At 52.7% G+C, this 24,584-nt stretch overlaps 1 protein-coding gene across 12 annotated transcripts in view; it reads left to right on the top strand.

Annotated features, from left to right (window-relative positions):
- FANCA (FA complementation group A) overlaps window positions 1-24,584 on the top strand; it is a 37,858-nt gene that overhangs the window by 12,547 nt on the left and 727 nt on the right. For 3 of the 12 annotated variants that reach the window (XM_061138381.1, XM_061138390.1, XM_061138383.1), the window contains 30 exons: window positions 385-461; window positions 699-840; window positions 1,182-1,315; window positions 3,009-3,119; window positions 3,893-3,988; window positions 4,066-4,125; window positions 4,888-4,976; window positions 5,504-5,564; window positions 5,653-5,702; window positions 8,772-8,848; window positions 9,991-10,104; window positions 11,082-11,218; window positions 11,494-11,564; window positions 11,889-11,985; window positions 12,068-12,255; window positions 13,262-13,355; window positions 14,192-14,368; window positions 14,817-14,890; window positions 16,096-16,224; window positions 18,508-18,592; window positions 19,473-19,636; window positions 20,076-20,181; window positions 20,862-20,918; window positions 21,039-21,143; window positions 21,750-21,862; window positions 22,450-22,588; window positions 23,362-23,424; window positions 23,720-23,822; window positions 24,179-24,254; window positions 24,392-24,545. In XM_061138381.1, the coding sequence (XP_060994364.1) occupies window positions 385-461; window positions 699-840; window positions 1,182-1,315; window positions 3,009-3,119; window positions 3,893-3,988; window positions 4,066-4,125; window positions 4,888-4,976; window positions 5,504-5,564; window positions 5,653-5,702; window positions 8,772-8,848; window positions 9,991-10,104; window positions 11,082-11,218; window positions 11,494-11,564; window positions 11,889-11,985; window positions 12,068-12,255; window positions 13,262-13,355; window positions 14,192-14,368; window positions 14,817-14,890; window positions 16,096-16,224; window positions 18,508-18,592; window positions 19,473-19,636; window positions 20,076-20,181; window positions 20,862-20,918; window positions 21,039-21,143; window positions 21,750-21,862; window positions 22,450-22,588; window positions 23,362-23,424; window positions 23,720-23,822; window positions 24,179-24,254; window positions 24,392-24,545 (3,143 nt within the window). The remainder of the gene's footprint in view (window positions 1-384; window positions 462-698; window positions 841-1,181; window positions 1,316-3,008; window positions 3,120-3,892; window positions 3,989-4,065; window positions 4,126-4,887; window positions 4,977-5,503; window positions 5,565-5,652; window positions 5,703-8,771; window positions 8,849-9,990; window positions 10,105-11,081; window positions 11,219-11,493; window positions 11,565-11,888; window positions 11,986-12,067; window positions 12,256-13,261; window positions 13,356-14,191; window positions 14,369-14,816; window positions 14,891-16,095; window positions 16,225-18,507; window positions 18,593-19,472; window positions 19,637-20,075; window positions 20,182-20,861; window positions 20,919-21,038; window positions 21,144-21,749; window positions 21,863-22,449; window positions 22,589-23,361; window positions 23,425-23,719; window positions 23,823-24,178; window positions 24,255-24,391; window positions 24,546-24,584) is intronic. The other 9 variants (XR_009692351.1, XM_061138387.1, XM_061138385.1 and 6 more) reach the window with 7 other exon arrangements.

Raw genomic sequence — 24,584 nt, 5'->3', positions numbered from 1 at the left:
CACCCAAGCCTTCTCCAGGTGCTTGCCCTCATGCCTGCCCTCGGGGCACAGGAAGCTCCTAAGAGGCCGCTGCTCCAGCAGAGGGCCTGGGCCTGCTGACCTGTGCTTTTTCCATCTGCCATCCTTTCCATGGCGTCCTTACTACTTGTTCACAGTGAAAGTTTGAAAGCCAAATAATTAAAATATAACTGATGGGTTGGAGAATATTTAATAGATATGTATGATAAAGGATATGACATAAAAAATGGTTGACAAATGGGGAAACGATGAAGTTCACATACACTTGGAAAAGTGCAAATTAAAACACGGTGGTTGTTTGACATTGAACCAATGAACATTGATGATTGCTGATCTGTCATTCTGTGTGTTTACTCCTGAATGAAGTTTCTGATGCCGTTCAGATGCAGAGAGAGTGGAGCTTTGCAAGGACCCCCACTCTCCTCAGTGGCCTGTACCGCAGGGTGAGTGCATGGGGTGGGGTCCTGGGAGACACCATAGCCACAGCTGTCCCCGGCAGGATGACCATCTCGGTCCGAGACTGAGCTTGTTAGTAGGGCAGAGCACCATAGCCTCAGAGGAGAACTCCCTTTAGCTGGTGCTGGCTGTGGGGGTCAGCATGGGCAGGTGTTTTGAGTCCAGGTTGTGTCTGATGCAGAGTGGGAGGAGGTGAAGGTCCGTCTTTGACTCTCTGCTTCCAGCTCTTTGTGATCCTGAGCCCAGAAGAGCTGGTGGGCCACTTACAAGATGTTCTGGAGACACAGGAAGTAAACTGGAGGCACGTGCTGTCCTGTGTGTCCACGCTGGTCATCTGCCTCCCGGATGCACAGCAGCTGGTTAATGGTGCGTGGGACGGGAGTTGGGTCCTTTTCCCGGTGTGTGTGTGTGTTGGTGCGTAGGGCGGGAGCTGTGTCCTGTTCCAGTGTGTGTGTATGATTTATGGACCAGTGTCTGTGGGTGAGCCTGTCATGAAATCACTGTGTCCAGCTCAATGAAAATGAAGCCTTTCATGCCTGCTCAGCAGGTGCCCTGCCTTCTGCCGTCTGCCCCCTGCCGTCTGCCCTTGTACCCACTGCCAGGCTGCATGCGGGCCACCACCCATGCTTGGGGATCGGTGTGGGGCAGGCGGACCATCCTGCCTGCACCCCAGGCTCTTCCACAGCCGTGCTGGTATTCTCACCTAGGTTGGGTGACCCGTCTGCTGGCACGTGCGTTCGAGAGCTGGGACTTGGACAGCATGGTCTTGGCGTTCCTGGTCGTGCGGCAGGCCGCGCTGGAGGGCCCAGCTGTCTTCCCGTCCTACGCTACCTGGTTCCAGGTGAGCTGCCTGCACGTCCGCCTGGCTCCAGGGCTCTAGCATGGCCCACACTTGCAGCTGTAGTTGACTCTGCCGAGACCACGTGGCCCCCCCCTCCTTATGAGCGCAGTCTGGTAGGATGGCAGAAACCAGCACGGCTGCTTTTGTGCACACTGGACTGCTCTGTGGTGGGGCTCACGTCCATGCGGGTGGGCTGGGGGGTGCCCTTCTTTCTGCTCCACTTCCCACCAGGTGCAGGCATTTGCCGCTCCTCCCAGACTGCTGAGCCCATCTGGGTGCGTGTGGATCTGGGATTTCAAGGCCTATTCTTTGTAGAAGCTTAGGTGGCAGAGCTGTTGCCTCCTTGCTGGGCTCTGTGCCCGGCTTGCCTGTCGGGTTGGTGGGCATGGTTCGTTCTTTGACTGAATGAAGCTCCCTCCTGCCCCTTGTGGACCAGGGGCTCCTGCTGGACACAGGGGCTCCACAGCTATGTCCACTATCCTGGCACTGAGGATTCACCTGGGGCCCATGGAGTGCTCTGATGGCAGGCCCAGTGGTGTCGACTGTGTGTCCTGCATGCTTAGTCTGGTGACTGCATGTGTGCTGTCTGTCTGATCATCCTTTTTCAGAAGAACTAGAGGCATGATTTGGAGGAGGCGCTGCCGCAGGCCTTGCGGTGTGGCGTGTGGGCCTCATGTGGAGTGGATGCTGCTCTTTGCTTGCTCATCCAGACTGCTCAGGGCCGACTCTTCAGAACCTCCCTCCCCCAGGAGCCCCCAGACACCCTGAGTTCTCTAAGGGTCTGCTTCGCTTTCCTGCTGTGACCTGGGGCTTTGCCGAAGGCCCACCTGCCATGGCTGCCTCCCCTGCAGGGCTGTCATCCACTCAGCTGAGTGTGTGATTGGAGTAGAATGAGTGTGTCTTTGAGGACAGTGCTCTCGTGGGCGGTTGACACATCCTGTCTCTAAGGTTCACAGAAAAGCACCATATTTACCATTTTCTATAGGAATGTATTCTTTATAAATTTTTTAAATGTTTTTAAATTTAAAAGTGTTTATTTATTTTTGGCTGCACTGAGTCTTCCTTGCTGCACAGGTTTTGCCTAGTTGCAGCAAGCTGGGGCTACTCTCTAGTTGGGAGAGTAGAATAAACGCCTGCATCTGATGGGAAGTGGAACAGAGAGAAGGGCACCCCCCCCCCCCCATCCCCATGGACGTGAATACAACCACAGAGCGGCCCAGTGTGCACAAAAGCAGCCGTGTTGGTTTTCGCCGTCCTCTCAGACTGCACTCATGAGGAGGTGGGAGGCCACGCGCTCTGGGGAGAGTCAACCACAGGCCTCTCATTGCAGTGGCTTGTCTTATTGTGGAGCATGGCCTGTAGATTGGGGGCCCAGTAGTTGTGGTACACTGGCTTACTTGCTCCTTGGTATGTGGAATCTTCCTGAACCAGGGATGGAACCCATGTCCCCTGTATTCGCAGGCAAAGTCTTAACCACTGAGCCACCAGGGAAGTCCTACAGAACTGTCTTTTTAACTTTTTAAATTCTCAGTCCATCTGTTTAGCTCGGGCACAGCCATGGCATCCTGGAGACAAACAAGCTAAAATGACTTTGCTTCCCTCTTCCTGCTGTTGCTGAGGCCGGGATGTAGCCATGGCCACTGCATGGCAGGTCTTCCTGTTGCCCCCACCTCATTCCTGGGCTCCTCCCCAGGCCACTTTCGGCAGCACTAGGGGCGTCCACAGCTGCAGCAAGAAGGCGCTGGTCTTCCTCTTCAAGTTCCTGTCCGACCTCGTGCCCTTCGAGGTCCCCCGGTACCTGCAGGTGAGAGGCCAGCAGGACCTTCTGCTCAGTCCCCGGTCCTGGGGATCCCCCAGGACACTGCAGCAGGGAACAGTCACAAGACAGGGATGCCACCCTGGGGTGTCAGGGTGTACCCGAGGGAGGCAGGTGTCTTCTGGTAAATGCCCAGAAACTAGCATGTGTGGTCCTGGGAGCTGGTACGTGAGCAGGGCCGTCTCCGTGCCCACACACCACAGATGGTGAGGCAGGCAAGCATCCTGGGCCCCATGCTTGGTGTTCAAAGTGATCTATTTGTATACTGACAAAGATGCTGGGGTCATATGCCCCCGAGGCCATGACTGTTATTCCTGGGGTATAAGACTGGATGCCCAGTTCATGTTCTTTGTCACCAAAAGCATCCTGCTGTGCACTTGCTTTTGTGATGAAATGACATCCCCAGCACTCGCTTTTGTGGGTAAGGCTCTTGGAAAATGAACATCATCTTTCTGTTTAATTAAGAAATGTATATTTCATTTCAAAGAGTACGCATGAGGTAACGCACATACAGGAAGTGAACACATGCCCTCCTGAGTCCTGTCCCCCCGCCCCCCACTGCCTCCCTCCCGTGTGGGGCCTGGGAGCCAGCTCTGTGACAGGACGCCTTCCTGCCCTCGCCTGGCCCAGGGCCCTGTTTGCCCCATGTCCTCTGTGGTCTGTGGCTGATTCTGGGACTCTTCTGTGGTCAGTGTGAGTGACTGCCCCAGAAAGTTGGGGCAGCTGAGGAGCTGATGGACTCCCCCCTGCTCTGCCCACAGGTGCATATTCTCCACCCACCCCTGGTCCCTGGCAAGTACCGCGCCCTCCTCACCGATTATGTGGCACTGGCCAAGACGCGCCTGGCTGACCTCAAAGTGAGTCCCAGCTCTTCTTCTCTGTCCGTGGAGCCCAGCGCCCCCAGGGGTCCTCACTGACACCCCTCTCTCTGCAGGTTTCTATAGAAAACATGGGGCTCTATGAGGACTTGTCTTCTGCTGAAGACATCACGCAGGTAACGTGCCCGTGTTCCTCTCTGCGTGGCCTCCTTCCCGGACTCTGCACGTCAGAGCCTCTTCTGTCTGGGAACCCACATGTGCGGCGGCCAGGATGAGACACCCATCCTCTGGTGTCTGTTCACAGCAGCAGCAAGGGCCCCACATCCAGTAACACTTCTTCTTGGGGTCCCCTTCACATGGTTTTTTAACAAAGTGGTCTGTAAATCAGCTGGGGAAGGGCAGGGTTGTGTTTTTCTTGGAATTACAGAAAAAAGTGTTAACTGTGTTCGTGTAGACACATGTCAGGTGGGCGTATGGGCTGTGTGTACTTTCCTAAGACACTCTAACCTCAAAGTTGTGAGTCTGTGAAGAACCTTTGGAGGTGCTGCCGGACTGTCAGATTAAAGCTTTAAAATATGTAAAGCAGCTTTCCATTTAAGATTTATTGCTGTTTATAAGTTGCCAATTCATAATGTTTTTAAATGTCAAAAATCAGGTCTCTGCATCTTCCCACCTGAAAATTTTGCATTGGGATCTTCGTTGCTGTAGAAGGGCAGTAGGAAGGGGGTGGAGGGACAGACACACAGGGGCCAGCAGGGCAGCTCTCACACTTGGTGAGCTCGCTGAGGCTGGGGGCAGCAGTCGATCCCTCCTAGCAGTTTGCTGGCACAGGGGCTTGTCTGTGTGCCTTGCTCTCTTGTCCCTCTCACCTGACCACAAAACCATGGCTCTGCTCTGCTCCTGCCTTTTCTTTAAGTCTTCTGTTTGTTTCCGTTCAGCCCCAGAGCCAGGCATCCCAGGATGTCGAGAAGGCACTCACGGTGTTTGAACACACAGGGAAGGTTCCCGTTGCCATCCTAGAGGCCAGGTAGGGTCACACACCGGGAGGGCTATTGGGCAGGCCCCAGCAAAGGTCTGTGGCCGTGATGGGCGGGCCCTTTAGGAAGGCTGTTCAGAGGGATCAGAACAGGCCCTCCCTTAAGCCACAATGATTTTTCTTGTTCATGCTTCAGTGGTGACTGTGTGAGGCCAGTGCAGGGAGTTGAATAGCAAAATTTTGTAAAATTTGCTGTGACTCCAAAGCATGAATTCTGGCTGCTCCCAGCATGGGGTAGCTTTCTTAAGGCTTTGCCCCTGAGGGATGTGCATGGCCTCCAGCTCCCACGGTCAACCTCCTGACCATGGATAAGCCCAGATTCCAGAATGCCCTGACTCACCAGACACAGGTGGTCACCAGCACAGAGTTCTGTTTGTGCAAAGGGCCCCAAAACAGTGAGAAAGAAGACTTGAAAATATGATGCTGACCTTCAGGGACAGCCCCAGCTGTGGATGGTTACTGCCCTGCTGGGGGTTCTCTGCCAGGCGCTGCCCTGAGCCTTCCCTTCTCTGTTGCAGCATATTCCGGAGGTCCTATTACCTGTCCCACTTCCTCCCTGCGCTGCTCACACCACGAGTGGTCAGTACACGTCTCCATGACCCTGGGGCCGCGTTGGCAGAGACTGGGGTTCCTGTCGGCATCTCACAGAGTCTGTCTTTCCTCACAGCTCCCAAGAGCCCCTGATTCCCGCGAGGCTCTTATTGAGTCCCTGAGGAGGTACGTGTGACCAGTGTGGCTGGGGGCTAACAGTATAGAGACCTCTGTGGTGTCACATGTATGCTCTATTTATCTATAAACAGTTGCCTTAAAATTAGTTGCTTAAAATGTTAAAAAGAAAATTTCTTTGATTCTGAATATCACAACTTTGCAAATACCATATGACGTCCGCTATATGTAGAATCTAAAACATGGCACACATGAAACAGAAACAGGCTCACACACGGAGAGAACAGACTTGTTGCTGAGAGGGGAGCACGGTGGAGAAGGGGAGCATGGTGTGGGAGGGGAGCATGGTGGAGACGGGGAGGCATGGACCTCCCCTTGGGATCTGCAGATGTACACTGTTATATATAGGATGGATAAACAAGCAAGATCCTACTATATAGCACAGGTAACTGTTCAATATCCTGTGATAAATCAGAACAGAGAAGAATATGAAAAAGAATGTATCAATATATATAACTGGGTCATGTTGCTGTATAGCAGAAATTAACATGATGTTGTAATTCAACTATATGTCAAAATTTAAAAAAAAAAACACAAGTTAGACTAAAGAATCAGATATTTCTATGAAGTTTAAGATAACCATGCCCCACCCATCCTGCCACTTCACTTTCTTTCAGGAAGCAAGATTTTCAACTCTTACCTGATTTTTTGATATTTTGCCCCAAATCTCCAAATAACTTTATTTCAGTACTTACACTTTTTCTGTTCTAGTTTTCTTTTCCTCCACCAACAAACATAGCTGTCCTTCCTGTAATAGTTTTTAAAACCTCAGTATTTAATGCTTGTTTTTAAGGCTATCCAGACACTATTCAGAGTTGTTCCTTTTGTTTTCTCTGGAGTTCATAATCATCTTTGTTTTATCTTAGTTTTCCATGTACATATTTATATGCTTCCCTGCAAACTCAGCTGGGTGTCTAACTATTTTCTTGTTCAGAATCGTTGAGTATCCCAGCAGTTATATTGTAGGGAAATCTCTTCTAGGCCTTCTAACCTGCTCCACTGTGACTTACTAGCTGTTTATGCCTTTAAGACAGCTGTCAAAACAAAAAAAAGCTGTCACCCTTGCATCTCCCTTCAGCATCACCTTGTGCTGTCGTCTGCCATGGCTTGTGCTGGCTTCTCTTTTCTGTATAAAGATCCTCCTCTTTCTTGGTTTACTCCTTTGTGGTGGTGGAAAGCATCCTATTGAAGCTTTTCATAAAAGGATGGATGGGAGGTAAATTGTTTGACACCTTTTAGCCCTCACATTTGATAGGTAGTTTGGCTGGGTATAGAAATCTAAGTTGGAAATTATTTTCCCTCAAATTTTTGAGTCACTCCCTTGACTTCTAGTGTCCAGTGTTGCTGCTGAGATGTTAGAAACTTACAACTTCTGACTCTTTGCATGGGATCTGTGTTCTTCTTTCTGGAGGCTGTAGTGTCTTTGTTCCCTGTGTTCTGAAGTTTTATAGCAGTACATTTCACTGTAGATCTGATTTCATTTCTGGGCTGGGCATATGGTGGCTTTTTTAATCTGGAAGTTCATATCCTTCAGTACTAAGGAATTTTCTTGGCTATTTAAAACCCTTTTTTATGAAAAATTTAAGACAGAAAAGCAGAATAGAATCTATCACCCAGATTTAATAGTTATCAGTAAATGACCAATCTTCTTTCATCTGTATCCTTCAAATTCACTTACCCACCCAGTATTCTGGATGGTTTTGAAGGCAGTCCCAGACGCTGATTATTTTATCTTGGTTCGTGTCATTGAAAGTTTCCTCTGTGTCTTTTTCCTTCTTGGAACTTCTCTTTTTTAGGTATTATATCTCCTGAAGTGTCTTCTGACTCTTTTCTCTTTTGTCATATTTTGCATATCTGTTTCATTTTGTTTTTCCCTCTCCTTTCTGGAAGATTTCTTAAAGTTTATCTATAGGTACTTTTACTGAGTGTTTCATTTCTTCCATCAGATATTTCTTTGTACAGCAGTCCATTCCTTTTTTTATATAATTTATTTTTGACTGTGCTGGGTCTTTTTTACTGTGTGAGCTTTTCTCTAGTTGCAGCACGCAGGGGCTACTCTAGTTGTGATGCATGGGATTCTCATTGTGGTGGCTTCTTTTGTGGACCGTGGGCTCTAGGGCACACGCTCACCAGTTGTGATTCATGGACTGTCCCGCGGCATGTGGGGTTTTCCTGGACTAGTGATCGAACCCTTGTCTCCTGCATTGACAGGCAGATTCTTTACCACTGAGCCTCCAGGGAGGCCCCCAGCAATCCATTCTTGTTTCATAGCTGCAGTGCTATGTCTTGTCACTCTGAAGATATTAATAAGAGCAACGACTCACAGTTTCTTTTCTGTGGATTTCTCTGTCTCCTTGAGTCTGCTCTATTTAATTGCACTGGTTTCTGATTTTGGGGCTAAAGGCTTTACTGACCCCAGGGCAGTAGGTGGGGCCCCTCAGCCCCTCATCTCCAGTTCCTGTGCACATTCATATTCTAGACCACAGCAGGTCTCTCTGTTCTTCTGCTTGAGTCTTGTCATCACAGTTTGCAGTGCAGTGTGTGTGTGGGGGGAGTGTCCTGCAGACCATGCTGCTGTCCATGTGTCTCATAACTGGGCCGCTTGTGACTTCCACTCCTCTGAAGGTGACTCCATGGCTCTTGTCCTTGGATTCGCCCCTGTGCCATGAGGGCATGCCACCTGGGTCCATGCCCTGTAGCTGCCCTGCATCCTCATCACTGGACTTATATTTTGAGTGACATAAGCATTAATTGGATGTTTTTCTTAGCATTTCTCATTAAAAGTAATTAATTTCACCTTTAAAATCTGGGAATTACCAAAACTTGACTGAGAGAAGTGAAAATCTTTTCTCATCTCTCTACCCAACAAAAACCATTGGCAGATGTTTATGTAGCATGTATTATTCAGTAGAGTCACGTAGTGTGGTATTGTATAATCTGTTTATGTATTGTATAGTTTACTGTATTGCATATTTTTGTTTTATGATAGTTTCTGGAATTGTAACCTTGAGAATCAGTTTGAATTGCAGTGGACTGTTTTACTGTTTCCTTCTGACCCAGAGCGGATAAAATTCCCCCAGCCCTGTACTCCACCTACCGCCAAGCCTGTTCCACTGCTGGACAGAAGCAGCCAGAAGGTGTGGTCCTCATTCGTGCTCATCTCCGCTTCCCGAATCACGAGACGTTGTCGGTGGCGCCCTAGTCCCTCTGGTCTGGTCATGTCATGCTTGGTCTGGTCAGAGCTGTGGCTTCAGAGACTGACTGGCTCAGCCCCGGGATGGCTGTGACACCAGGAAGGCTGCTGTGATGTCAGCCTTCTCGGGTCTCAGCCGGGAAGTACCTGCCACACACTTCCTGGAGGATGCGATACCAAGTCCACCTGACTGTCATCTTTGTGTGCCCCGCTGAGGTTGTGACGTGGTTTCTATTTGCCCATCTGATTCGAGCTTTACATTCAGGTGACCAGCCAGGCTGAGGCCATGATGCTAGTTCTGCACCGCGTCCTACTGGGGGTCTGCCTCGGCTCTTTGTGATGTTGGTGGGGATCTTGCTGCCTCTCGGGGACAGTGATGTAGACCTGGGCCAAGAGTGCATCAGACCTGGAGCGGCTGGGGACACTGTCCTACCCCACCTCCCAGGAGCAAGGTGCCATCTGCACGGGGCCTGGTCTGTCAGTGTCGAAATGGTGCCACTGTTTGCTGGTCACAGCCTCTGCTGCCTGCCAGCCAGGCTGACTGACTGCCTGCAATTCTATTCTCTGGTTCTGTCTGGCAGAACACTCTCACACAGTCTGCCCCAGGTTCTGACGGCCAAGGGGACCGACACCTGTTTGGACCCGTATCAGAACATCTCACTGATGAGGTGCCAAGGGGCTGGAGGGCTGTGTCCACAGCCGAGAGCAGCCTCGCCCCTCTTTTCCTGATCCCTGGTCCTGCTTTTGGAAAAGGGCTTCTAGAACCTTTTAAATGTATGTTGAAGACTGGTAATTTCCTCTTACATCTGATCTTAACATCCTGTGGTAAAAAAACAGTATCACAATGTTACTTAAAAGTTTGAGAAACATCATCATCAGTTTGACCATCATCTGTCCATAATTCATACCCGCAGCCCAGCCTCCCTCCACAAGCGTTTGGTCTTTTTTCCACAAGCGTTTGGTCTTTTTTATTACATTTGTACTTTTTACACTTGTGGCGATGATGTGCATAGAACCATGGTTTTTTCCTAAACTTCATGTGCTTGCTGTCTAGCCCAATTGTGAAAATCACCTCCTGCCTCTCAGATGCAGCCCAGGGAGGGGAGGTGGAGCCCAGCTGTGCAGAGGAGCCACTGGACCTGCTCACGGCTGCCCTGCAGAAGCTCAGGGCCTCTATGACGGACCCCACGCAGCATGATGGTGAGGCGGGGGCTGCAGGCAGGGCCGTCCACGGTGGGTGTTTGTGGGTGGGAAGGCATGTCCTGTGTGCTCAAGTTCATGGCTGGTCCCTGAGCCACCGCGGTCATCGCGTTCCCTGAGCTCAGCATCTGTCACGAAGCCTGACCGTGGCCTTGTGGGTGTAGAGTTCGCAGCCTTGTTTCTGACATGCAGGCTGTCCCGAAGCCTTGGCAGAAGGTGAACTTTCTCTCCTCGGCACTGGTGGGAAAGGTGATGTAGAGGAGGAAGCTGTGTGCTGGGCTGGTGTGGTTTTCTCTCTGACCTCCACTGCCCGGCACCTCCAGCCCTCAGCCCTGGGTCTCTGCTCCTGGACTGTCTCCTCTGGGGGACCTGGAGAACCAGTCTGTGCAGTTCAAAGCACGTGGTGGCCACAAAATCAAGTGCTCAGTTCCAGTAGTTTTAGACTTTTGTTATGCTAGATGCAGAAACTAATATAAATGAGACATGTTTTTAACTGCACAGGTCCATTCAGTATATGCAGATTATTTTCAGTAAATATACTTACTTTTTGGAGGTAAGTGACAATTTGAAAAAACTTGCAGATAAACCATGTAGCCTAAAAATATCAAAAAAATTAGGTATGTTGTGAATGCATATAGTGTATGTACATTCACATATGACCTACAGAGAACATGGAAGCCTGTGAGGAGTCAAAATTGAGGGTCAGAAGTGACACATGGTTTTCACAATCCCAGCCCTGTGTGGTTAGCTCTGCCACAGCTGTGGTCACCCTGCGGGCCCAGGACATCCCCTTGTGGCCAGCATGGCCCTTCCTAACACCGCCCCTGCAGCCTATGGTCCTGGGGGACACCGAGGCTGGGCCGGGGGGCTGCAGCAGGTGTCAGCGCCTGCAGAAGTGGCAGGTGATGCGAGGTGGGAGTGGTGTAGACACAGTGGAGGCAGGGACACCCCTGCTTATGGCAGTCCCTCTCTCGTAGTGCTATCAGCTCAGGTGGCCATGGTCTCCGAGAGGCTCCACTCTGTCCTGGGCCTCAGCGAGGATGTCGGCAGTGACGAAGAGGCCCCGGTGCAGCTCAGCATCCAGGCTCCTGAGCTGCAGCCGAGGGAGCAGAGGGTGAGTGTGGGAGACCATGTGTGAGTGAGTTTTGAGTTTGGTGTTGTCTGCATGCAGACTCTGCATTGGGAGGAAGGTATGGGCAGGTGTGCTGACCCTGTTATCCACTGACACATCCCATCATGACCCCGGGGGACCTTCCCAGGGTCTGGGGGTTCCTATGACCTGGGAGTGGCAGCCTTCTCTGGGCAGCAGCCTGTTTTGTAGTCTCGTGAGTTTAGCTCTGATCCTGTGTGTCCGGGGTGTAAACGCTCTGACAAGAACTTTCCTCTCAGGTGGTGGACCTCCTGCTGACGTCTTTTTGTCAGAACCTCATGGCAGCCTCCAGCGTCGGCCCACCGGACAGGTAGAAGCTGGGTAGTCCCAGCAGGTGGTTGGAGCTGTCCCAAGGGCGGCCTGGTGCTCCTGCTGAGAGGCCATTGGTCTTGGTCCAGTTCTGGGCCCTGGGCCACCCCCAATGTCCTGCTGCACTGGGGGAGGACGGGGAGGGCTGGGGGCTGATATACCACAGGCAAGTGGCCAAGGCAGCCTTGCAGCAGGTGGGCCTGCTGTCTGGGGAGTGACTTGGCTCTTCCTGGGTCTGCGGTGCCTACGTGCTCATCCATGGGCTCTGGGAGGGCTGGGAGGGCTGGGACTTCCACTGTCCTGTTCTCTGTGGCTGTCCCCGTAGGCAGGGCCCCTGGGCCACCCACTTTGTGAGGGCCCTGTGTGGACGCAGATTCCTGCCAGCCGTGCTCACCAGGCTCTGCCAGCTGCTCCGTCACCAGGTAGGGCTGCCATTCCCTCCAGCTGGGAGTGGGTCCCGCAACCTTCCCCGCAGCACTGAACACCTTTTCTCTCCTGTCTTAGGGCCCAAGCCTGAGTGCCTCACACGTGCTGGGCTTGGCTGTGCTGGCTGTTCACCTGGGTGAGTCCAAGTCTGCGCTCCCCAAGGTGCATGTGGGCCCCCCCGCCTCTGCCAGGGGCCTGCCCATCCCCGAGTTCATCGACAGCCTCCTGCCCTGCGCAGCCCAGCAGGCCTCGACGCTGTGTCTGAAGTAAGTGCGCCTCTTGTCAGCAGTAACATGTGTTCCCTAGACAGCACAGACACACGTGCTCCGTGCTGTGCTGGTCCACACCTCCCGGAAGGAACCTTGTCTGGATGTATCTGGGCACCTGCTGGTATCTCTGGTTAGGACAGTGAGGTCATCCTGCCTTGCTCCCTGCCTTTGGAGACGCTGGCTCTGGGCTGCAGGTGTCCTCCAGGCTGGGTGGCTGGCAGCTGGGTGGACCTGCCCCTCAGGTTCAGTTCTGGGGTCTCCCTGTGGCGAGCAGCTTTCTCTGGGGGACTTCTCTGCACGCGTGGCTGTCCCGTCACTGCACACAGAGCACTAGAACCTCTCCCGGGACCCAGCAGTTGCAGGGAGCCCAGCGCTGGGCTTGGCAGGTGTGAGAGATGGCTGGGGTGAGGGCGGCCACCCCGTGGCAGAGACCTGGAGCTTTCTGCAGCTGTTGAGGTGAATAGACTGAAGTCAGGACAGAAGCCAGAGACTCTGGCAGGGAGGGACGTTGGCAGGGACCAGAGTTCTGGCTTGCAGACTAAGCTGATATCAGCAGAGAGGGAAAGCCAAGCAGAGGAGCAGCTCTCACTGACGAGGCCCCCCGGGAATCAGGCCCTGTCCTCACCACCCAGACTCCCTGCCAGCCTCGGGGTCAGCTCTGCTCTCGACAGCCTCTGCCTGACTTGTCAGAGCCACCATGGGTGGGCAGAGCTGAGGCTGCAGCTGGACCCACTTCTCCCTGGCTTGGAGGTCCTTGTAGGCAGGAACAGCAAACAATGTGTGGTCATGCCCGTGAACCCCACGGGGCACGCCCTCCCCGACACGCTGGGGAGGCAAGCCCTTACGTGTAGTGCTTGCATGTTTACATTTTCCAAGATGCATTACTGGGGGTGGGGTGGGGGTGCTGGGATGCCCTTGGTTCACTTTGTGTGACTCATACTGACTCTTCCACCCTGTATTTTGTGTGGATCCCGTTTCTATAATTTCCGTTTTCTATTTTCAGATTTTCTACAGCAGCAATTTCTTACTCCTTGTGTAAGTTTTCCCAGTCACATGAGCTTCTGCACAGCTGTCTGTCTCCTGGCCTTATAAAAAAGGTGAGTCTTCTGGGTTCCTTTCTCGGCCGAGTTCCCGTTTTCTATGGGTCTCTGGCCCGAGGCTGTGTGGCCTCCATCTCATGCTTGGCACCACCCTGGTCTGTGGCGGGCTATTTCCTGGGAGCTACCGCCTTATGCCTTTTCTTTCTGGCTGAGTTAAGAGGAAGGGGTGTAAGGTGAACCACAGATGTCCCTCCCGTTTACAAAATTGGCTCATTAGTCACAAGAAGTGTCTTCCCAGGTAAAGAGGCACTCTGTACTTCCTCTAAAGATAACCCTGGAGACTGCATGTTGGGATTCTGTGTCAAGGGTGACAGGGCTGTCTGTTCCAGCGGGAGCCAGGGTTGCGGCACATGCAGAGTTCCAGGGAGCCTGTCCCCTGGGCGATGAGCCTGCTTCTCAGTTCCAGGCTCGGTGTTGGACTCCTGGGCCCTGCTGGGAGCTGCCTTGTCAGGAGCAGCCTGGGGGCCCCTGCCACAGTTTCACAGTGTGGGACAGGGGCAGGTCAGGAGAAGTGGCTTCCCAGAAGAGGAAGCCCACCTCAGGTCCCAAGCTGCCATGGTACCCTTGCACTGCCTGTGACTCCGGCAGCACAGGGCGGGGGTTTCTGTCTTGTAAGGAAAGACAGGTGGCTCATCCATCACCCAGGAGCATCTCACACAGACCCCAGTGCCAGCGAGCCTCAGGGGACGGCTGAGCACGGCTGCAGAACACAGTGGCCTCAGATGTGCGGTCAGAGCTGCTGCCCCCTGAAGTGCCATCTGAGGAGGAGGGGCTCCCCACTGCCAGCCGAGCGTGGCCAGCCTCACAGCACACACGCCACTGGCTTTTTTCAGTTCCAGTTCATCATGTTCAGATGGTTCCCAGAAGCCCGAGACCTCCCGTCTCAGGAGGACCCGGCTAGCCCACCCTGGAGGCCCCTGTGCCTGCCCTCCGTGGACTGGCGGAGAGCTGCCCTCTGCCTGTGGAAGCAAAGAGCCCTGCAGGAACTGCTGAAGCAGGAGGGGCTCCAGGTAGGTCCTGCTGTCCCTCCGTGGGACACCTGCTACACACAACGTGAGGTTTTGAGGTTGGTCCCTGTGGACGTGTGGAGCTGCCCCAGAATTTAAAGACAGGGTGAGTGCTGTGCGACTTCTAGAAGCTTCACGTTATATGCCCAGTTTGGTGAGCTGAAACCTGAGTTGTGCAGACACCACGATCTGTCCAGGGCCAGGCAACAGTGTGGAGGAAGCAGTTTAAGACCAGTTTGAAAAGTTTCAGTTGGCTTCACTTTCAGGGTTAAATTACTGGTTCTTGGGGCTTCATGCCAAGCTCCCTGTCTAACACTGGGAAGTGGCGTGAGGATGAGAGGGTCTGAGACACAGGAGACCTCCAGCTGCAATGAGAGCCGCATTCACGGCCTGCCCTGTGGCTTCTGTGCTCCGTCCTTGGCATGGTGGTCACTTGAGCTTTTTCTCTCAGTTGACTTATAGAGACTGGTTACAGCTGGAAATAGAAATTCAGCCTGAAGTTGATTCTCTTTCAGATACAGAAAGGTAAGTGCTTAAAGGATCTGCCCTTTAAAACGTTACACTATTTTGTGTCATGATATCCTCAATTTAATGTTCAATTTAACATACAGTAGGTTATAGTACAGTCTATGAGTATAATTTTACTCATTCTATTATTCAAGGATCACTTCCTGAGCTCCTGTGGTTTGGCAGACATTTCTAGAATCTTCTAGGAGCTAGGGATATAGCATGAACAAAACAGACGGGGCTCCGCACCTGCACTTCTACCCTTTTAGCCCTGAGCAGGCACTCCTGCCGAAGGACTGTGCAGCCCGGAGGCAGGCAGGACAATACAGCAGGGCTGTGGGAGCAGGTGCTGGCGGGTGAGGAACAAGGAGTCGGAACCCCCGAGGGCCGTGGTCAGGGAGCCACGAAGATCTCAGCTGGTGTCAGCCAAGGAGGGACAGGGCAGTCAGGGCTTCGCCAATTGCTGGCTTCGAGGCGTGGCACCAGGAGCGAGCAAATTGGGGTCTGAGCCCCTATGAGTCCCGGGGCCCCTGTGGGTCCCGGGGCCAGTGAATGAGATGACTGAGCCATGAGGCATGCTGTTTGGGGCTCAGGCATGTGCTGAGGGGCTTTGCAGCAGGGGTGGCTGTCCTCAGGCCACCATCTGTGGTATGGTCAGAGATGCTCCCGCACACAGAGATGCTGTGACATGGTGTCAGATTCTGATGGAACAAGCAGACTTAGGAAGGACGGCAAACAGGAGTGGGAGTGGGAGTGACGACACTGCCTTCTGCAGCTCAGAGGGTGGGGTGGAGGGGCTGATGGGGTACTCCCACCTATCCCCTTTGTGCCCAGCTTGCTTCCTGAGCGCTTCCTTCCTATGCTCATCAGCCAGGGGCCTCCCTCCTCTGCAGCGTCCTGGCATGCAGATCCAGAGTACGCCTTCTTAGCTCTCCCTCAGGACACTGTGCTGTCAGTGAGGAGTCAGGTCAGGGCCTCCTTCCTTCGCTCCTCACTGCAGTGCCCCCTGCCTCTCGTGGTTGTAGCTGAGGCCCTACTCGGGTTCTGGTCTCCCTGTGGTCTTAGCACCGGGGAGCCTGGTCCACATCTGGACACTCTGCTGCTGAACCCAGCCAGTACAGATGCCCCTTCCACCCACTGCTCAGCAGCCATGCACCTGCAGTCCCCCACCCCTCCAGCCGAGGCGGCCTCCCTCGGCACAGACCCTGGTGTTTGCATTGTAGGCAGGACTTCCAGCAGTGGGCCATCCACCAGCACTTCCTCCCCATGCCCTCTGCTGCCGGTGGCTGCGATGGAGACCTGGAAGCCGCTTGCACTACCCTGGTCCACGTGCTTATGGACTTCTGCCAAAGGTTAGGAACGTTGGTGCCCAGAGGCACGTGTGTTTTGATTTTGGTAGCTCTAAGAATGTTTTTTTTTTTTTTTTCTAAGAATGTTTTTATTTCTCTTGGTCCACACATTTGGACATATCTGATAGCAAGTCTGAATCTTCGCAATGAAGGCAAGCTTCTGGTATCATCTTTCTCTCTGTGAGTAACCTGGTCAGCAAACGTGAGGAGCATAAAAGGTCTAGTAGGTGGTGGGCTCCAGTGTCGCCACCCATCGTGCAGGAGGTACTGGTGTGGACCGGCCGCCACGAGAGGCAGGCCTTCCCAGTCCCGTCTGGGCCATGCAGGCTGTGGGCGTCTGACATGGCCTGTTCAGTCTCATCGTCCTTCTAGTTGAGGACATATGCTGTGTCCAGGTGGTGTGTGATGTTACCTTGTTATGGTTTTGATTTGCTTTTCCCTGATGGCTCACAGTGTTGACCATTTATTTATCTTTTTTGGACAAATGTCTGATCAGATCCTTTGCCCATTTACAATTGGGCTATTTGCTTGTTGAGTCGTAAGGGTTCTTTGTATAGTCCAGATGCCAGGTCCCTTGAGATACGTGAATCACAGATGCTTTCTCCCATCCCTTAAGTCATTGGTTCACTCCCTTGATAGAGTACTTTGATTTATATAAGTTTTACATTTTGAAGAAGCCGTATTCATCTGTTTTTAGTTTTAGCTTTTGGGCCTTTGTTCCATTTTGAGTTACTTTTTTTCCCTAAATTTATTTATTTGACTACATCAGGTCTTGGTTGAGGCACACAGACTTTCCAGTTACAGCCCACAGGCTCAGTTTCGTCTCAGCATGTGGGATCTTAGCTTCCTGACTGGGCATGGAGCCCACATCCCCTGCATTGCAAGTGGATTCTTAACCACTGAACCACCAGGGAAGTCTCTTGAGTTAATTTTTTGTAAGATGTGAGGTAGGGATCCAGCCCCATTCTTTTGTATGTGAATGTCCAGTTGCCCCTTTTGCTGAAAAGACTGTTCTTTCCCCATTGAATGGTCTTGTTACTCTTGTCAAAAGTCCACTCACCATATGTGTGAGAGTTTTCTTCCAGACTCTTGACTCTGTTCTACTTATCTTTACATCTATCCCTGTGCTAGGACCACACTATTTTGATTACTATAGGTTTGTAATAAGTTTTAAAATTGGAAAACGTGGGAATTCTCTGGCAGTCCAGTGGTTAGGACTCCACGCTTTTAATGCTAAGGGCCCGGGTTCAATCCTCGGGTAACTACGGTCCCACAAGCTACACAGTGCGGCCAAAAAATAAACAAGGAAGTAAAATTGGAACATGTGAGTCTGCTAACTTTGTCCTTCTTTTTCAAGATTGTTTTGGAGCCCTTGCAGCTCCATCTGGATTTTAGGATCAGCTTATCAGTTTGTACAAAATGAGCTGGGATTCTGATAATGACTGCACTGTATCTGTATATCAGTTTGGGTCCTTCCATTTGTTTAGGTCATCTTTAATATTTTTCAGTAGTGTTTCATAGTTTTCAGTGTGCAAGTCTTGCATCTCCTTGATTAAATTTATTCTGAAGTATTTTATTTTTTTTAGCACCATTGTAAAATGGGTCATTGCTTTAATTTCACTTATTTGCTCAGATGGCTTTTTATGGTTAATTCTTTATGATTTTGTATATATAAGGTCTTGTCACCTGTGAATAGAGATGGTTTAACTTTTTCCTTTCCAATCCGAATCACTTTTATGTGCTGATTTATTTGCTGAATTGTCCTGTCTAGAACTTTACAGTGCAATGCTCACTGGAGGCAGTAGGAGCAGACACTTTGTCCTGGTCCTGGTCTTGGGAGGACAGTTTGCAGTCTGTCATCATTGAGTACAATGTTAACTGTGGATTCTTCATAACTGCCCTTTGCCAGGTTGAGGGAGGTCCCTTTTACTCCTAGTTATTTTTTTTTTTTTTTTAATCATGAGGTGGTGTTGAACTTAATGCTTTATCTGTGTGGGTTTTGGTTTTCTATTCTACTCATGTTTATTGCATTAATTGATTTTTGCATATTGAGCCAACCTTGCATTCTTAGGATAAATCCCAGTTGGTTGTGGCACATAATCATTTTGATATGTTGGCAGGGCTGGTTGCTGGCTTTGTGCTGTTGCTGGGGCACCATGCGTGCCCTGTGGTCCCTGGGTACTTCCTGGCCCTGTGACCACAGGCCATACTGGAGGCAGAAGAAGAAGAGGTAGCCCAGCAGAGATAAGAGACACTAAGGAGGCTTTCACTGTGTTTTTATTTCAGTTCGAGGAATTATCATCACTCAAAGAATTCTGATTTGGTTTTCGGTGGCTGCAAAGGAAATCGGGACATTTTTTCCAGATTGCAGGTGAGTTAGAAAATGCAAAACTCAGCGTGTCCACTGCATTGAAGCCATGTGCTATCAAGATATTTATTGAGTATCCAATGAGTCCAGACGCCTGTTTTAAACAGAATGAAAGCCTGAGTCACAGACCCAGTCACTCAGACGGGAGACCACGTGTTCTGTGAACTCGTGTCACCATGAACATCACAGGAACACAAAAATGAAAGATGAAATACAGGAAGCATCTCCAGGCTTTAGGACATTTAAGATTAGAAAACAGGAAGTAAAAATATGGACTTCCATAGTAACTTGGTTGCTACTCCCATTCTCTGCTGTTTAACTCTGGGTGCTGCGCTGGGAGGTCAGACTCTTGAGAACTGATATAAATAACCCTCCACTTGGCTGAGCATCGAGAGTTTGCAAAGACCAGGAGCTGGAGCCCCTCCTGTTTCCTGGGTCTCTTGTCACTGAGGCAGGAGCACTGAGAAGGGTGCAGAAGCCCTGTGTGTTCTCATCCTGGAGTGAAAAGTACCTTTCTGTCAGCATGCTGCCGCCCAGATCTCCTGAGAGTGGGCTCTGGGGTCAGAGAGCAGACCAGGCCTATCCTTCCTTCTCGCCAGCTGTGCGCTGGGAGTCTGAAACTGGACATGCCCATGCAGCTCTGTCTTATGGGATCTGGAATTCCCGCTGTCTCTCTTTAAAAGTGCCTGAATTTAGAAAATGTGAAGGATGAAAGGGAGATCCTAACACCTCACACAAAAGGGATGTCTGTCCTCTGTGTCCATCGTAACGGGAAATGGAAGAAAGTACCTGGGAGGGCGGCCACAGCAGGAGTTGTGGCTTAGAGGTCACGTGTGACAGGGCGATGAGGAGACGGGTGCTCTTCATCTGCTGCCGTCTCCAGGAGATGTGTGCTGACCTGGAACAGGGCCCTGCACCCCTCGGCCACGCTGCTTCCCGCAAACACTTTCTCTTTGGAGTTTTCCACAGACGCCTTCAGGCACTGGCTCACGGGTGGGATGTGGCCAGCCGCCTCCAGAGACAGCGGGAGCTGCTCACGTGCAAACGGTAACACGGTCGTATCCCAGGGTCTCTCCCCACTTTGGGTTCTCTTCCCTCTAGTCATGGGTCTCTGGGGTGGCCTCTCCCCAGGAGTCCCCTGAAGAGCAGGGTCTGGACCCAGGATCCCTTCAGTTCAAAGGCCTCACATTGAATGTGGGCTCAGGGGTCCTTGCAGCAGCTTCATCACAACTGAGCTATGAATTGACATCCTTCCCAGGCTAGTGAGCTGGTTGGTTCATACACTGCTCCCACCCTGGGTCATCATGAAACTGCATGGCTGCTTTGGGGATGCACAGTGGTATTTGTGGGCCCAGCAGCACAAGAGCCTAGGCCCTCCAGGGAGGGATGGGCCACAGACTAGGGCCAGTTCCCAGCAGGCCGGGAGGGTAGCTGCTGCTCCAAGCGTTGCTCTCAGGGGTCACTGTCCATACCTCCATCCTCCCAGCACCCTCCTCGGCCTGCCCGCCTCCATGCTGGTCAGCAGCCCCTGTGTGGAGCAGCCGGCCACCCCCAGCTGTGCCGATTTCTTCCACTTGGTCAACTCAGAATTGGTAGGTGTGGAGCAAGTGAGGTGAGGTGCAGGGTTGGGGGCCATGTGGGCACCACAGGCTGGTTCTGGGGAAAGTTCAGGAGTGCATCTGTGGTCACATGGAGCCAGTGTCCTCAGTATGGGCCCCACCTGCATGGGGTCACTGAGGTGGGATAGGCCGTGGCACTTGGAGCTGCAGGGAGTCCTTCACCCTATTGGACACAGGCAGCGAGACCAGAGACCAGGGCCAGTGCCCTCTCTGGAAGATGACTCCTTCACAGAACCTTCCCCAGGTTAGTGGTTTGGGCCCCAGAAGTGCTGACCGACCTGCCCGCTTCACCTCTGGGCACAGAAGCCAGACAGTGCCCACACCTGGCTCTTCAGGCTCCGAAGGGTGCCCGCCCTTGCTTGTGCACAGTCAGGGACGGGAGGTACTGTGCCCCTGCAGGAGGCTTTGTAAAAATGCACCATGTAGGGAGGCTGATCTGAGCTTCTGGTCATCTGTGCAGAGCTTATAGGGTAACTGGGGAGCAGCAGAAATGAGGTGAGATTTCTGTTCAAGTTCATTCGGGAGGCTGTTCCCCCCTCAAGCTCTGAGAACAGCCTGTGAAAGCAGCCAGGTGTGGGGGGATGAGGGACAGCATGTGGTCGCCCACCCTCGTCTTCCGCCTTCCTTCCTCACTGGCCTCTACTATCTTGCAGAGGAACTTCTCCCACGATGGTGCCCTCACCCACGACATCACTGCCCACTTCTTCAGGGTAATTCCAGTTCCCACCACCCCTCCCATGTCACTGCTCAGACCTCTGGCCTGGCCCTCATGTATGCAGTGGCTCCCAAGGTCCACGTGCGAACCCAGCGGCGGGCATCTCCTCCCCCAGGGTCTCCTCAACGCCTGTGCACGAAGCAGAGACCCATCCCTGGCAGCTGACTTGGCCCTGACCGCCTGCCAGACCCAGTGCCCCCTGCTGCTCACTTCTGCTCTGGTAGGCCTGCCATCTTCATGGGGGAGCTCCTGGGCCTGGAGGGGTGCTGTGGGAGTCAGTGAGGCTGGAGGTCGCACATCCGTCTAGGGTTTCCTGGCTGTGTGATCCCAGGCACAGTGGGTAAGTCAGGAGAAGATGCCCCCGGGAGCAGAACTGGAGCGGGAGGTCAGGGTCGCAATAGTCCATTCACGCCAGAGCCAGCAACAGGAGTCATTCACACTGCTCTGGGCTGAAGCTGCCGGCTCAGCCCCTGCAGCCTGGCCCCTGCATGGTGTTCTGAAGTTCCTCAGGTGGGGCTCACTTGTGGGCTTTCTCACCACTTCTCCTTTTGTCAGGAGGGAGGACACAGCCCCATTCTTTCAGAACAGCACGTTCCCCCACCGAGCTCCCTGGGCAACCATGTATCCTCTGAGGATGAGCTGTGTTGGGCCATAGATGAGACACTGTCCTTGTAGTTAGGAAGCACTAGATGAGCAGAGCCAGGCTCGGGGGAGTGGGTGTCAGCCAGCAGGTAGACATGTCCTACCCAGATGGTCGGGGTCGCTGAGATCTCCAAAGCGTTGTGGTGGTGGGGAATGACTGTCAGTGCCTGTTCTCTCCCATGAGCTGTGGTGGTCGAGCCTGGAGCCCGAGCTGCACTGCCGGTGGAGGAGGTGGTCCCGGAGCCCGCTGCCTGCAGAGCTGCAGAAGCTGCAGGAGGCCCACCTCTTCGCTGAGAGGTGAGTATGGGCACATGCTCTCATTGACCTGCCCGGCATCTCAGGAGCCGGAGAGGCCTCTGGACAGGCCCTGCAAGGTGCAGGGTTCACTTGCCCGTCTCCTCTTAGTTCCCAGTGGATGCCCTCCTAGACGTCACTGAGAGGATCACTGGCCCCCTCCAGCCTCCTTACATTTTCCTCTGTGACCATTTCCATCCCTCAGGCACCCCCAAAGAATCAGGGATGCTGGAAACCTCAGAAAACAAGGAAAGCCAGTTTGCCCATTGACTCTAATCGCATAGAGAGCAGGAAAGTTTCTTAAATCAATGCACTGTATTCTGTTTTTCACTTTTGGCCGTTTCAACCTGCTGAAGGACCTTGAACATCACAGTGCAATTGGAGCAGGGGTTGTGTGGGAGGCTGGTGCAGATTCTGGGGTCTGAGGGTTGGGGGAAGGGTTCCAGGAGACCGTGTGTTCCACACCCTCCTGTCAAAGCTGAGACCCCCTGCAAGCTGCACCGCTTCCTGTGTCCAGGGCATAGGGCCAGTCTGCAGAGCCAGGTTGGGGTGGGGGTTCCCGTGGTGACACACTCCTCTTGTCTGCGCAGCGTCTCCTCCCCCCTCACACCATCCCCTGCACCCGGCCCGTCCTGGCTCTGTGCGGCTGCCCTGCACTTTGTGATTCAACGGGCCAGGAAGGAGAGCATCTGGCAGGAGCTGGGGAAGCTGGATGGCCAAGGAGAGGAGGCAAGGATGACACCCTCTTCCTGCAAGCTCACCTTCTCTCAGGGTTCATCTAACACACTGTGCTTTTCAAGGACAGACAGGTGTTTGGGGTCCTTGTGACTTTATTTGGAAGTAAACCTTCTTGGGTGTATAGGTTTGATAAGACTTACTCTCAGGTTAACTCCCAACTGCTTTTATTTGACCTGTTTATCCTCTCCATAATCCCTGGGCGGGGGCGGTTAGAGTTAACTGGCACCCATCAAGGTACCTGCACCCCAATCAGCTGCTCGCTGAGACCCAGGGCTGGATGGAGGGCTGCTTGGAGGGTAGGCTGGTGTCCCCACTGGGAGCTGCCATGGTGCACCCAGCTGAACCCCTGGTTCTCTAAAACCCAGAGCTCCCCAGCAGCTCAGGTTGTACACACCTGCCTGACAACAACTGCTGAGCTGTGGGGTTTGAATGATTATAATTCCAAGTAACAGAGTCCCAGGGAGCATCTGTTCTTAGACTTTTCAGGCTGTAAAAGTTGAAAGGCTTTTAGTGGCTTCGTATCTTCCAGACCACTGTCCCCTTACAGACCCACAGAGATGGGTCCCCAAGCAGTAATTGTTTATAACCCATTAAATTCTCTTAAGAGCAACTGGAAATTTTATTCCTGTGAAGATCCCCCTAAAGATTTCTGACCTAGGTCTGTAAATGCTCAGTTAGTGAGCAATGTTTTTTACTTATAGTTACTCTCAGGGAACAGAATACAGGTAGTCTTATGTTGTGAGTGGACGTTTTTTTATTTGTAGCTGTTTGTTTCCCTGTTTTTCTTTTCCTTGATGGGCCTGCTCTCTTCATATCTGATTCCACAGGTAAGTCAGACCCTCTCCCACATTGGACAGGTTGGTGAGCCCCTGCCCTCAGGGCGCTTGAAACCATGGATCCCCATTTCCCCGCAGACCTCTTAAGTTAGGTCTCTTGAGCAGGGGCGGTGTGGTACCTTTGGGGCAAAAGCTTTCTCAGGAGAGAAAACCCCAGGCCACAGGCCTGCCCTGTGGGGTCTCCCTTCAGACCCTGCACCCTGAGGGTCTGTGCAGGGCCCCAAGTAGACACCTCCTCCTTGCCCGCTGTCATCTTTGAGTTCTCCTCTTCTTCTGTGGGTCACAGGCTGTTAGCTCCCTGAAGGCTCTGGACATCTGTGCGGAGATCTTGGGGTGTCTGCAGAGGAGGAGGATTTCCTGGCTGCTCGTCTTTCAGCTGACGGAGGCGGGTGAGAAATGCAGAGGCTGCCAGCCATGTCTGTGCTGGCCCCCAGCCCTCTGCTGGGAGCAGGTCAGACTGCAGCCGACTCTTTAGTCCTTCTCTTCAGAAGCAACTTTCAAATGGTTACACAGGAGCCCTCCTTGGGGGTCACTTTAAAAATTCGTTTTTGCAACTGTATGTTCTTGGTTAAGTATGCAGACTCATTTAATAATTTAGTGGAGCCCTGGGATTTCAGGGACCCGGCCCCCACCCCCTAGTCTGTGGCGTGAGGTCACTGCCCCTGTGTCAGCACGCACACGATTCCTGGAGACCCTGACCCTATGGGAGGCCCCCGCACTGCTGACAAGCCCCTCGGTTTTGCAGATGTCCCCCTGGGGCGCACCCTCCTCGGCCTGGCCCCCGACCACCAGGTCAGGCTGCTGCCGGTCGCCTTCTACAGGTAACCCTCAGGACCTGAAGGTCAGGGGAGGGACAGCAGGGGTCCCTCAAGACAGAGAGGCTGCACCTCTGCTGCCTGCCACCAGCCTCAGCCAGACGTATGAGGTCAGGTCACCTGACACCTGTGTCTGCCTTTAGCCTCCTTCCCTACTTTGACAAGGATGCCCTCCTCACAGAAGATGCCTTCCTGCACGTTGCTCTCAACATGTACCTGAAGCTTGTTGGCCTCTTTGTGGCCGGGGAAACCGGTGCAGTCTGGACTGAGGCCCGTGGTGGGGAGCTCCCGACCCAGGCAGGTGCAGGGCCAGGCCCATCTCCAGACAGACTGGGG

The sequence above is a fragment of the Dama dama genome, chromosome 4 (genome assembly GCF_033118175.1).
Source record: "Dama dama isolate Ldn47 chromosome 4, ASM3311817v1, whole genome shotgun sequence".
NCBI classification, from domain to species: domain Eukaryota; kingdom Metazoa; phylum Chordata; class Mammalia; order Artiodactyla; family Cervidae; genus Dama; species Dama dama.
This window is presented reverse-complemented; position numbering and strand designations above follow the sequence as displayed.